Below are 10,826 nucleotides of genomic sequence, written 5' to 3'. Positions count from 1 at the left end.
AAAGAATGAAAATGAATGCTTGCTTGGAAGAAAAATAGTGAAAAATAAAAATTGAGTTGTGAAATAAGAGTTGTGAAGGTTTCAAATAAGAAACAAATGGAACGAAGTCGAGATGTGTGAATATGTGTACAATGAATGTCTCTTTTGCATCGGCAATTTCGTTTTCAATGGCCTTAGAAATGACCCTTGTTTGTTAACCTGACCAAGCTTTAACCGAAAAGCCCTTAGTGATCTTCGTGCTTCCACATTACCATTTATAATTGTTAGACATTGTATGAATCGAATTGATTTCTTCATTATTTGTTAGAGAGTGAGATTATTCCCGCGGTTGCAAACGCGTAAATTCTTCATTCCTTATTCGAAGAGGAGAGATAGGGTGATTCATTCAGAATAATATTGTTGTAGATAGATAAATATTTCGCATAGCTATTAAGTTTTAGTTCTTGTGTATTATTTTATTCGAACCGTTGGAAACTTGTATATGCTGATTCGCTTGTGTTTGAGCCGTTTTATCCAACTTCGGAGAAACCATTTTCTTAAAGCAAATCCTCTTGTCCTTCAAGAGGCATACTTTGCTTGAGGACAAGCAAGAATCTAGTTGGGGAGAGTTGTTAGATACCCAAAAGTGCTTATTTGAGCTATCAAATATGGGTATCTTTCACTCCATTTCCTTGCTAAATTGTCAAAACCACCTTTGTTTTAGATGAAATGCATTACATTGATAAACGATCTTGGTACCTTTGATTTGTGTGTTATTGTGCAGGAAGAAGGCATGAAATAATTGAAAATGAAGACACAAGAATGTTGGCAAAGGAACCAAAGAGAAGATGCATTCATCAGCTTGCTCGCTAGGCGAGAGCTGTAGCGAAGGACTCGCTAGGCGAGAGCTGTAGCGAAGGACTCGCTAGGCGAGCTTCCAGCGAACGTTGCAGCGAACGCGTCCAGACTTGGTGAAAAGCGCAGCCAGCACTCACTCGCTAGGCGAGCCATCAGCGAGATCCCAGCGAGGATTCCAGTAGCCAAACCTCTCAACCTCGCTGGAGCGAGGGTTGAAGCGTGCCCTTCGCTAGGCGAAGGTTTTGTTCGCTAGGCGTACATGACAGTCTGAGATAGGCTGTTTCTCTGGGCGCAGGTGCCTCATGTGCCTCAATTAGACCCTCGCTAGGCGAGCCATTCTGCTCGCCTAGCGAGCATGACAGCCCAGTACAGCTCTATAAGTAGCAAGTGCCACTTTTTGGAGCCATACCTAGTTTTTCCATACTTTTGCAATTTTTCTAGATATTTTTACAGCATTGTTCCAAGAATCTTTTGTGACCTAGATTTCATTTCTCTTCATCTCTTAACCATCTTTTACAAAAAGAAGGTGGATTCCCATCCAATCTTGATTATTCGACTTGGATGTTGATCGACCTTCTTCCGAAACTTGCCGACCAAGCTACCATGAAAATGAGTAGCTAAGTCCTCCATTTGTCAAGGTTAGATGTAGATGATCATTAGCTTTGTGTGTAAATGTAAGGATCTTCATGTGTAAACTCTTTAATGGTGAATATATGATGAAAACTTTGTTCTTATTCAAAACTCTTTGTGTTGGTTTATGATCGAGGGATGTTTACCAACTCTTAACCTAGGTTTTCATCCAATCTTGTTTGTTAGCTAGAGATAGTAATGAATGATTTTGTTCACCATAAGGTTGAACCAAAAAGTTGTCATTTTGATAGGTTGTGTTAGAGATAAACAATCGATCAAAATGGGAAAACTCACAATGTGTGTTCGAGAGAAACACATTGGGAGGACTTTGTGAAATAATTTATCATCTAAAGGAGTTTATAAGATTGTTGACCGAACAAATACATGCAAAGTGATCGTTGAACCCTAACTTTGGCAATATTTCTCAAATATTCAAATCAAACTTTTACCGCATTGTATTACCTTTTTATGCAAGATAACGTGATTAAAAACCAAAACCCCCTGTGTTACTTAAGCTAAGATTAATACAACCATCAAACGGCGGTGATATCTTACAATCCCTGTGGATACGATAACAAAAACCCGACACTTAAAATTACAACTAACACTCCTCTTTTCAGCTCCTTTTGGTTTAAATACCATTGCAATTTCCTTATCTTTTGGGACACACCTCTATGGTTAACCCCCTTCCTTTTGGAATACACCTTTATGGTTAACCCCCTTTATTTTCTTGGTTTAAACACCATTGCAATTTCATTATCTTTTGGGACAAACCTCTATGGTTAACCCCCTCCCTTTTGGGACAAACCTTTATGGTTAATCCTTTTTCTTTTCTTGGTTTTGACACCGCAATTTGGGTTAACACCTTCATGGTTATATACCTCTTTTGGGACACACCTTTTTGGTTAACCTCATTCCTTTCTTGGTTTTAACACCATTCTCTTGCCATATCAGCCCAAGTGCTTTGGTAAGATCTTTTTCATGTCAATCACAATGCTTTGGCAAGTTTCTGCTTTTTTTACCTTACAATGTCAGTCCCAGTGCTTTGGTAAGTCCTTTCCTTTTGGTTTAAACACCACACTCAATCATTCTCTCTTCTAGTATTTTTCCTCTGAACTACGAAGCTCTGACTTCCTCATTGCACTATGAGGATATGAGGCACGAGGATGCGAATCCTTGGCGAGCAATTTTATTTCTTTTCCCCCATTTCTTTCTTGTGTTCCACAAACTACGAGGCTTTGACTTTATCATTGCACTATAATAATACGTAGGTATGAAGGCCCCAATCCTCCTTGAGCACTCTTTATCTAACCCATTTTTTATTTTACAGGTACATGAAGATATCAACACCCATCCAAGCAAGAGTATTCAGAATGTTTCCCATGGAGTATCATGGATGTGAGGCGTTCTAATACCTTCCCATTGTATAACCGACTTCCTTACCAATTTCCCTATTTCCCCTTGGGTTTTATTGATATCATCCCTTCCCACTTTTGGGATAAATAAAGTTTGATGGTGACTCTGTTGTAACTTCGATCGTACGACGCGTTCAGGTATATTTCGTCCGACTTCAGTAAGTTTTAATAATTTAATTCTAAACACCAACAAAACCATTGGCCTCGAGTTTTATACAAATGCTGCTTTTAGTAATGCGGGCTCCTATACTTCATATGTGCGAGGTAAGTACATCGACTACTCTACTAGTGTTATTAATTCTATTTTGAATCTTCAACCTCCTCCTGTCTATGCTCTTAGGACTTATAGAAATGAACGACATTTTATAAACGAAACCATGACCTAATAAATTCCTGATGCTTTACGTATACACGGGGATGAATTGGTGATTAAGCGTGGCTTAGAGCTGCAGATTAGAACCGTTGAATTTCGCCACATTCCTAGGGCATGGGCCTTATTCTTTATACAAACTCTAGAATCCTCTTCTAATTAGTCATAATTTATTGTGAAGCGATGCTTATAACTTTTAGCTCTTTTAAGGGGTGAGCCTATTAATGCAGGGTACTTAATATTGAAAGTATTAAAAGTATGGATAACATTTCACAACGAGCTTGCGGGAATTTTTGTGTTATTAATGAGTTGTGTCGGTGAGTCAGAGTATCCACCTACTCAGATGGAAGATGATAGGTCCAAAAGCACATATCAAAGCTTCGAAAATTATGTGGTTTCAACATAATCACCCAACAGGAGCAGCTCAATAAGATCAAGAGGATAACCAAGCAGGAAACGAAGAAGAATTCTACCAACCTCGAGAGCAACAGTAGACATTGCAAGTTCAAGAAAATCAACAAGCATCAGAATTTCAGAGAAGGATGGAATGCAGTGGTAGTAACAAGGTGGATAACAGAAGTTTCACCCATCTTGTATGTTGAACCCCTAAGATTCATATTAGTATTCAGATACTTCTACAACCAACAAGAAGACCACATGTCTGCCTAAAGTTTAAGAGAACATTTTCCAAGCGCCAAAGAAATGGAGAATTATTTCAGAAATCAAGAGCAAGAAAGAAGAAGAGAGCACATGAGAGCATAATGGACCCGACAAAATAATGATTTCAACAACACCATGAATGACATGCATGATCTTTTCTGCGGTGATAACATGTGAAGAAGACATGTAGCAAGTGTGAAACTTCTATAAGTTTTTTATTTATTTATTTTCTAATGTATGCCCAACGGAGAGTAATAGAACTTATAAGTATTATTTCCCATTGTATGATGTTAATCGTGTTATCTTTAATGAATTAGTTTGCTACTGTTGTTTCTTTCAGATTTACAAAAATTGCAACTTTTGTATTGAACAGATGAACCAAAAGCACCATCAGATGAAACTTGATCGTCAGGAAAGTCACTTACGAATTGAAAAAGAAAGATGAAAAAGGAATCAACACACTCGTACTCAACTTTCAGATACCTTAACTAGTAAGGTTTGAGCCAAATTATTCCCACTATTCCCTATTCCTTTCATTGAGTGTGTCCATGCATTATTACTTTATCAGTTTTCAACTATTTCTGACTCAATTTGTCTAGTTTGCTTTATACACACAAAGGCAGTTGTTTTCTATGCACTTTGAGCCTTTTGAAAACCACCATGTAGTAATAGGTAAAGCCCTTTGCTAACCACTTTGCGCTTAGCCCTTCTTTCGGCGACTTAGCCTTATTTATTAGCCATATGACTTGAAAGATTACATCTTTCCACCCTCTCTTCGGAGTTAGGTGGAAATTTTTAGTTCTAAAATTGTATAAAAAATAATAAGTTTGGGGTTGCTCTTGAAAGTGAGAAAGGTTTAAGTTTGGAGCTGGGGTACTAGAGAAAAAATAGTCCAAAATTCAATTTTTTTTTTGAGAAAATAAGTTAAAAGTAACTTCTTTAAAAAGAAGAGAAAAATAATGCAAAATGAATATTAAGGACCACAATAGAGATATCTCTAGTACCGTTAATTAGAAAAAGAGTTGGTACGATAACAAAATGAGAACTAGGTACCTAACTTCAAAGGTTTAAACCTACTTTCCCAAAAAATATCCTACAAAACATAAGCCATGTTACAACCGAAAAAGCCCTCAAGTGTGTGTGTTTTGATTTCTTTAACGAATTCTATTAGAACAAGATCAAACTCAGTATAAACTGTTTCGAATGTTGATTGAGAGACTACCCTATCAATTGAATGAGTCATGGTGAGATGAGAGACATGTTAAGTAATTGTCAAAGATTGAGGATGTATTCTAAATTTATAACATTGCAGTTTGAATCTAGAATGGTGGTCAGGTAAAACAAATTTCATATGGTGATGCTCACTTGTTATTGTTGAAACTTGTTTTTTTAATTGGAATTTGCAATGCAGGCAAGTTACTTGAGGAAAATCAATAATTTCAATTTGGGTTTGTGATGACACTCTATCATTTCATGTTTTTTTGTCGAAGAAACAAGGAAAAAAGTAAAAAATGATTAAATTTGATGAATAATGGCCAAAGAACGGAGCAAAAATGACAAGTATGAAGATTTGAGGACTTAGAGAAATTTGGCTGAAAAGGGAGCAAAAGTGAGTAAGCTATTAGAATAATCATACGCTGCATCATGCACTATTGAGCACGCGATAGAAAAGAGGGAAAATGGCATTGTGCGCCCTCGTGCACGTGGAAGAGTTGCCAATAAATTATCACACGCGCAATGGGCTCTTTTTCTTGACAATTTCTAATGCGTTCTAGTACGATTTGATGGCCATAAAAAGGCAGACTTTGGACAATTTTAGGGATTCTGTGATTGGAGAGTGGAAAATACGATTTACAACACCAGAAGTGAGTTTTGGAGCGCATTCAAAGCAATTGAAGGCCAAATCTTCAAGGAATTCTTATGCAATATTATTCTTATCAATTAGTATTGTAATTTTATTAGTATGAGTAGCTAAACACTCTTAGGTTACGTTTTGTCAGATGAACCTGTTTCAAATCTATTGGGACATATGTTTAATTTGATGTTGCATGAGTTATCTTAGCTATATTTCTATTTAATTGCTTCTTTCACTTAAAGTACATTATTTGAAATACTCTGTTAATGTGATTATAGACGTATATGAAATATTGACCCTTAGCCTATGTGTCTGATCAAGAGAAATTAACGTACTTACGTTGTTTGAATAAGGAAAGGAAACCTCGAGTAGTAGCCTTAAAGTTAACGTACTGTAACATCGTATGATTTCACTTACCCCGATTGAATATGGATAATAGACCTCTAGTAGGAGTCAGTGATCTATACACCAAAGGATTGGGTATAGTGGTCTTGTTAACTCGTCGTGGAAATATAACGATGCTTGATTTATGTAATGCATTAGACATCATCAGGGGGAGAAATAGTGGATTTTAGGAAAAATCTGACCACTTTCTCTAAATTGTCAGAACACTTCTTTTATTTTCACTACATAATCGAAGATAAACAACAGTCCATATGGATTCGATACTCCTTTTATTACTACGACATAATCGGGTACACTTTCCAAAAAGTCATCAAAGAACTTATTAACAATCTAATGAATATCAACCTAGCTCCTAATGATGCTGACTCCTTCTCTTGGTGGCCTTCGACTTCTAGTTTTTCTGCTAAAACAACATTCTTAATGTTGTCTTCTCTATCAACGCCAATCCCTCATGTTGATACCAGTTTATCTCACACAATCAACTTAGTCTTCTCTACTCGTACACTAAGCAACATTTAGTTTTATGGTTGGAGGCTTTTGCTTTATATACTCCCCAAAAGAGATAAATTAGCCAAATGAGGGATCCTTTTTAAAGTGCATAACCTTGTCTGTCCCTTGTGCCTTGATCTGGCGGAATCTCATTTACATCTATTCCTTTCCTGCTCTATAGCTTCTGGTGTATGATCCTCTGACTATAGCTTCCGGTGTATGGCCCTCCGTGTCAGATTGGGTCGGGATGAACATTTCATTCTCCTCCAGTGACTTGACTACCTCTTTAAAAGATTTTGATATCCTATTACTAGGAAGGAGCAAGAAAAAGTTGCGTCTTATTTTTTCATTGTCTAACAGTTTGGTCCAGTTGGATGATTATGAATGTTACCCTTTTCAAAAGGGTCATAAGGGAGTGTCCAAGATTGTGTTTTTAGCCAAACAATTAAATCTGGACAGAAAACTTTAAGAAACCAAAATTCAAAATAAATTTTTGAGAGATTAAAAGAATTGATATATTTAAGAGGATAACAACATACTTAATTTGTTTGTGAGAATATTTCTCAAGATCTCTCTTTTTCTTCTTGACACCTATCGTCCCCGTTAGACTCTCGGTTTCATTCAGTGTGTTCTTCCTCTCCTCTCCTCTCTTCTCGGTTGCATAATGCAATAGCCTTTTCCTCCATTTGTGAGTGTTGTTTTTTCTCCACCTTGATCTCTCTTAGGATTATTATGGATTCAATTCATATAGGAAAAAATCCCCATATTTTTCTACAATTATGGAATTATTGACCAGCTTTCACGTTCATGATTGCTCCACTGCTTATGGAGGAAAATCTGGTGGTCTTATCCCCATGTGGCACAATGATGTAAATTTGACCATTATAGAATCTAATAATAATTAATGAACCTTTTCAATGACATTATAAATAAGTATAACGTTCATGATATTGGCTATATTAGGGAGGTTTTCACCTGGTCTAATAAGAAGAAAATAGGAGGACATCTTTGACACCCTCATTAACCATTTTTCTAATATTTTCTAAACGAACAACTTTCAAGACCTGCACAACATCTTTCATGGTGTGGAAATCATAATAACGGGTTTCACTTCCAATATGATTAACATCTATGATAGATTAGAATGGAAGTTCATTGAGCAAACTTTCATTATAACGGGTTTCACTTCCAATATGATTAATACTATTATGGAGTGTGTTAGTGTCAGAAGAAATGATTCGTGTGTGAACTTCTGTATATTATTAGAATGCAATTTTGGACTTTATACATACAAAAAACTTTAGCTATTCTAGGAGTTATAATAACTAGTAAATACTATTAATTTGCCCACTGTCTATTGACCTTCCAATTCTCTCCACTAACTTATTATTAAAAAGCCCATTAACTATAACATTTAAAGTTTATTAAACAAAACTCCTCTGTAAACTTAAATGTTTCTTCTATTCATCATGCCTATCAATTTCTTGCCTCTGTCGAAGATTTCTTTTGATAGTGGTTTTGTGAAGATGTCTGCTGCTTGGTCCTTACTTGCTACATGCTTCAATTAGACATTTCCTTCCTTCACGTGTTCTCGAATAAAGTGAAAGCGAACGTCAATGTGTTTGCTCCTTTCATGATTTACTGGATTCTTTGCTAACTCAATTGCTGACCTGTTGTCAACTTGTATTATTGTAGCATCTTTCTGTTCTAGCTCCATTTTACTCATCAATCTTCTGAGCCATATTGCATGACAAACACACTAGGATGCTGCTACATATTCTGCTTCACATGTCGAAAGTGTTACTATTGGCTGCTTTTTAGAAAGCCAAGTAAATGCAGTATTTCCCATGAAAAACACATATCCAGAAGTGCTTTTTCGATCGTCTATGTCTCTGCACCAATCACTGTCAGAGTAACCAACCAACTTGTATTTGTCTGAATTCGAGTAGAACATCCCAAGTGACACTGTTCCTTGGATGTACCTCAGAATTCGCTTCAATGCTTTCCAATGTGTGTAAACTGGCTCCTCCATGAATCGACTTACAATGCCTACACTCAATGAGATGTCTGGTCTTGTACATGTGAGATAGCGAAGACTTCCTACCAAACTTCGATATTTTCCTGCTTCGACACGTTCTCCTCCATCAAATTTCGACAACTTTGTTCCTGGTTCCATTGGCGTCGAAGCCGGATTACAGCTTTCCATCTTATATCTTTTCAAGATTTCTTTTGCATATTTTTCTTGTGAGATGAAGATTCCTGTTTCTTCTTGTCGAACTTCCAGACCAAGAAAGAATCTCATCAGGCCTAAATCTGTCATCTCGAATTCACGTGTCATTGTGCTTTTGAATTCTTCTATCATCTGATCATTACTGCCCAGAAAAATAAGATCATCGACATAGAGAGCAACAAGTAATACATTCCTTCCATTTTTCTTCACATAGAGGGCATGTTCGTACGGACATTGCTCGAACCCGTTCTCCTTGAAGTATGTGTCGATACGTGTGTTCCATGCCCGCGGTGCTTGCTTCAGCCCATATAGCGCTTTCTTCAATTTCAATACCTTCTTCTCTTCTCCAGCTTTCATGTATCCGAGTGGTTGTTCGACATAGACTTCTTCTTCTAGTACACCATTCAGAAAAGCTGTTTTGACATCCATTTGAAATATTGGCCATTTGAATTGAGCAGCTTGAGATATGAGTAATCGAATTGTCTCCATTCTTGCAACAGGTGCAAATACTTCGTCATAATCAACTCCTACTTTCTGTTTGTATCCCTTCGCAACAAGTCTCGCTTTGTATCGTTCTATTTCTCCTTGAGCGTTCATCTTTTTCTTGAATACCCACTTTACACCAATTGGTTGACTATCTTTTGGCAATTCAACTAGCTCCCAAGTGTTATTGTGGTTAATCGCCCTCATCTCTTCGTCCATGGCACTTTTCCACTTCTTGTCTCGTACTGCTTCTTCAAAACTGATGTTTTCAGCATCTGCCAAGAGACATACAAGGTGCACTTCACTTGTCGAATCATACAGATCTTGCAAACTTCGCATTCTGGGTTGTATAGGTTCATCTTCATTATCAGAATCTTCAAGTTTTGTCGAAATGTTTGATGGTACAGCGATAGATGATTCTTCAACTTCGACAACAGCTTCTGTCGAACTGTTCCAGTCCCACTTACTTGCTTCGTTTATTCGAACGTCTCTACTCACTATCACCTTCTTTCTTATGGGATCAAATAGCTTGTACCCTTTTGTTTTCTCATCATACCCAATGAGTATGTATTTCTGAATTTTGTCTTCAAGTTTCGTTCTTCGTTGATCTGGTACGTGTGCATAAGCCACACTTCCAAATACTTTGAGATGAGAAACTGTTGGCTTCTGTCCGCTCCACGCTTCTTGTGGTGTTTTATCTTCTAACTTCGAATGTGGGCATCGATTCTGAACATAGATGGCACATTTTACAGCTTCTGCCCAAAATTCCTTTGGCATGTTCTTGCTTTTAAGCATTGAACGAACCATGTCAAGGACTGTTCGATTCTTCCTTTCAGCCACCCCATTTTGTTGAGGTGAGTATGCTGCAGTTAGAAATCTCCTTATACCCTGCTCTTCACAATACTTCATAAAAGTTGTCGAAGTATACTCACCACCTCTATCTGATCGAACTGCTTTAATGTGTCTGTCAGTCTCCTTCTCCACCATTACTTTGAACCTTTTGAACACCTCGAATGCTTCAGACTTTTCTTTCAAGAAATAAACCCATGTCTTCCGTGAGTAATCGTCGATAAAGGAAATGAAGTATCTTTTGCTACTGAAAGATTTTGGCGTGATTGGCCCACATATGTCGGTGTGAATCAAATCAAGGATATGCTTAGCTTGATATTCTGCCTTCCTTTGAAATGAAGTTCTTGTTTTTTTGCTAAGCACGCATTCTTCACAGAACTTTCCTTCATAATCCATGTCTGGTAGTCCATGCACCATGTTCCTTTTCGCCAACCTTTTTAAACCAGCATGATGTAGATGACCAAAGCGTAGATGCCATAGTGACGTTTTGTCTTCGACACTTACCTGTAAAAAATTTTCTCGAACGTTTATCAGATTCAGTTTGTACATTCGATTTTTCTCCATTTCGACACGAGCAATCAGATGTCTCAGCTTGTCCTTCAA

The 10,826-nt window shown here is 37.2% G+C and overlaps 1 protein-coding gene across 1 annotated transcript; it reads right to left on the bottom strand.

Moving 5' to 3' along the window:
- Positions 1 to 8,420: 8,420 nt before the first annotated feature.
- Positions 8,421 to 8,867, bottom strand: LOC127102102 (secreted RxLR effector protein 161-like). The gene has a single exon (XM_051039519.1). The coding sequence runs from the start codon at positions 8,865 to 8,867 to the stop codon at positions 8,421 to 8,423; it is 447 nt and encodes a 148-aa protein (XP_050895476.1).
- Positions 8,868 to 10,826: the final 1,959 nt, after the last annotated feature.

The sequence above is a fragment of the Lathyrus oleraceus genome, chromosome 7, assembly GCF_024323335.1.
Source record: "Lathyrus oleraceus cultivar Zhongwan6 chromosome 7, CAAS_Psat_ZW6_1.0, whole genome shotgun sequence".
Classification (NCBI taxonomy): domain Eukaryota; kingdom Viridiplantae; phylum Streptophyta; class Magnoliopsida; order Fabales; family Fabaceae; genus Lathyrus; species Lathyrus oleraceus.
Note: the sequence above shows the minus strand (reverse complement) of the source record. Positions and strands in the feature narration are given on the sequence as shown.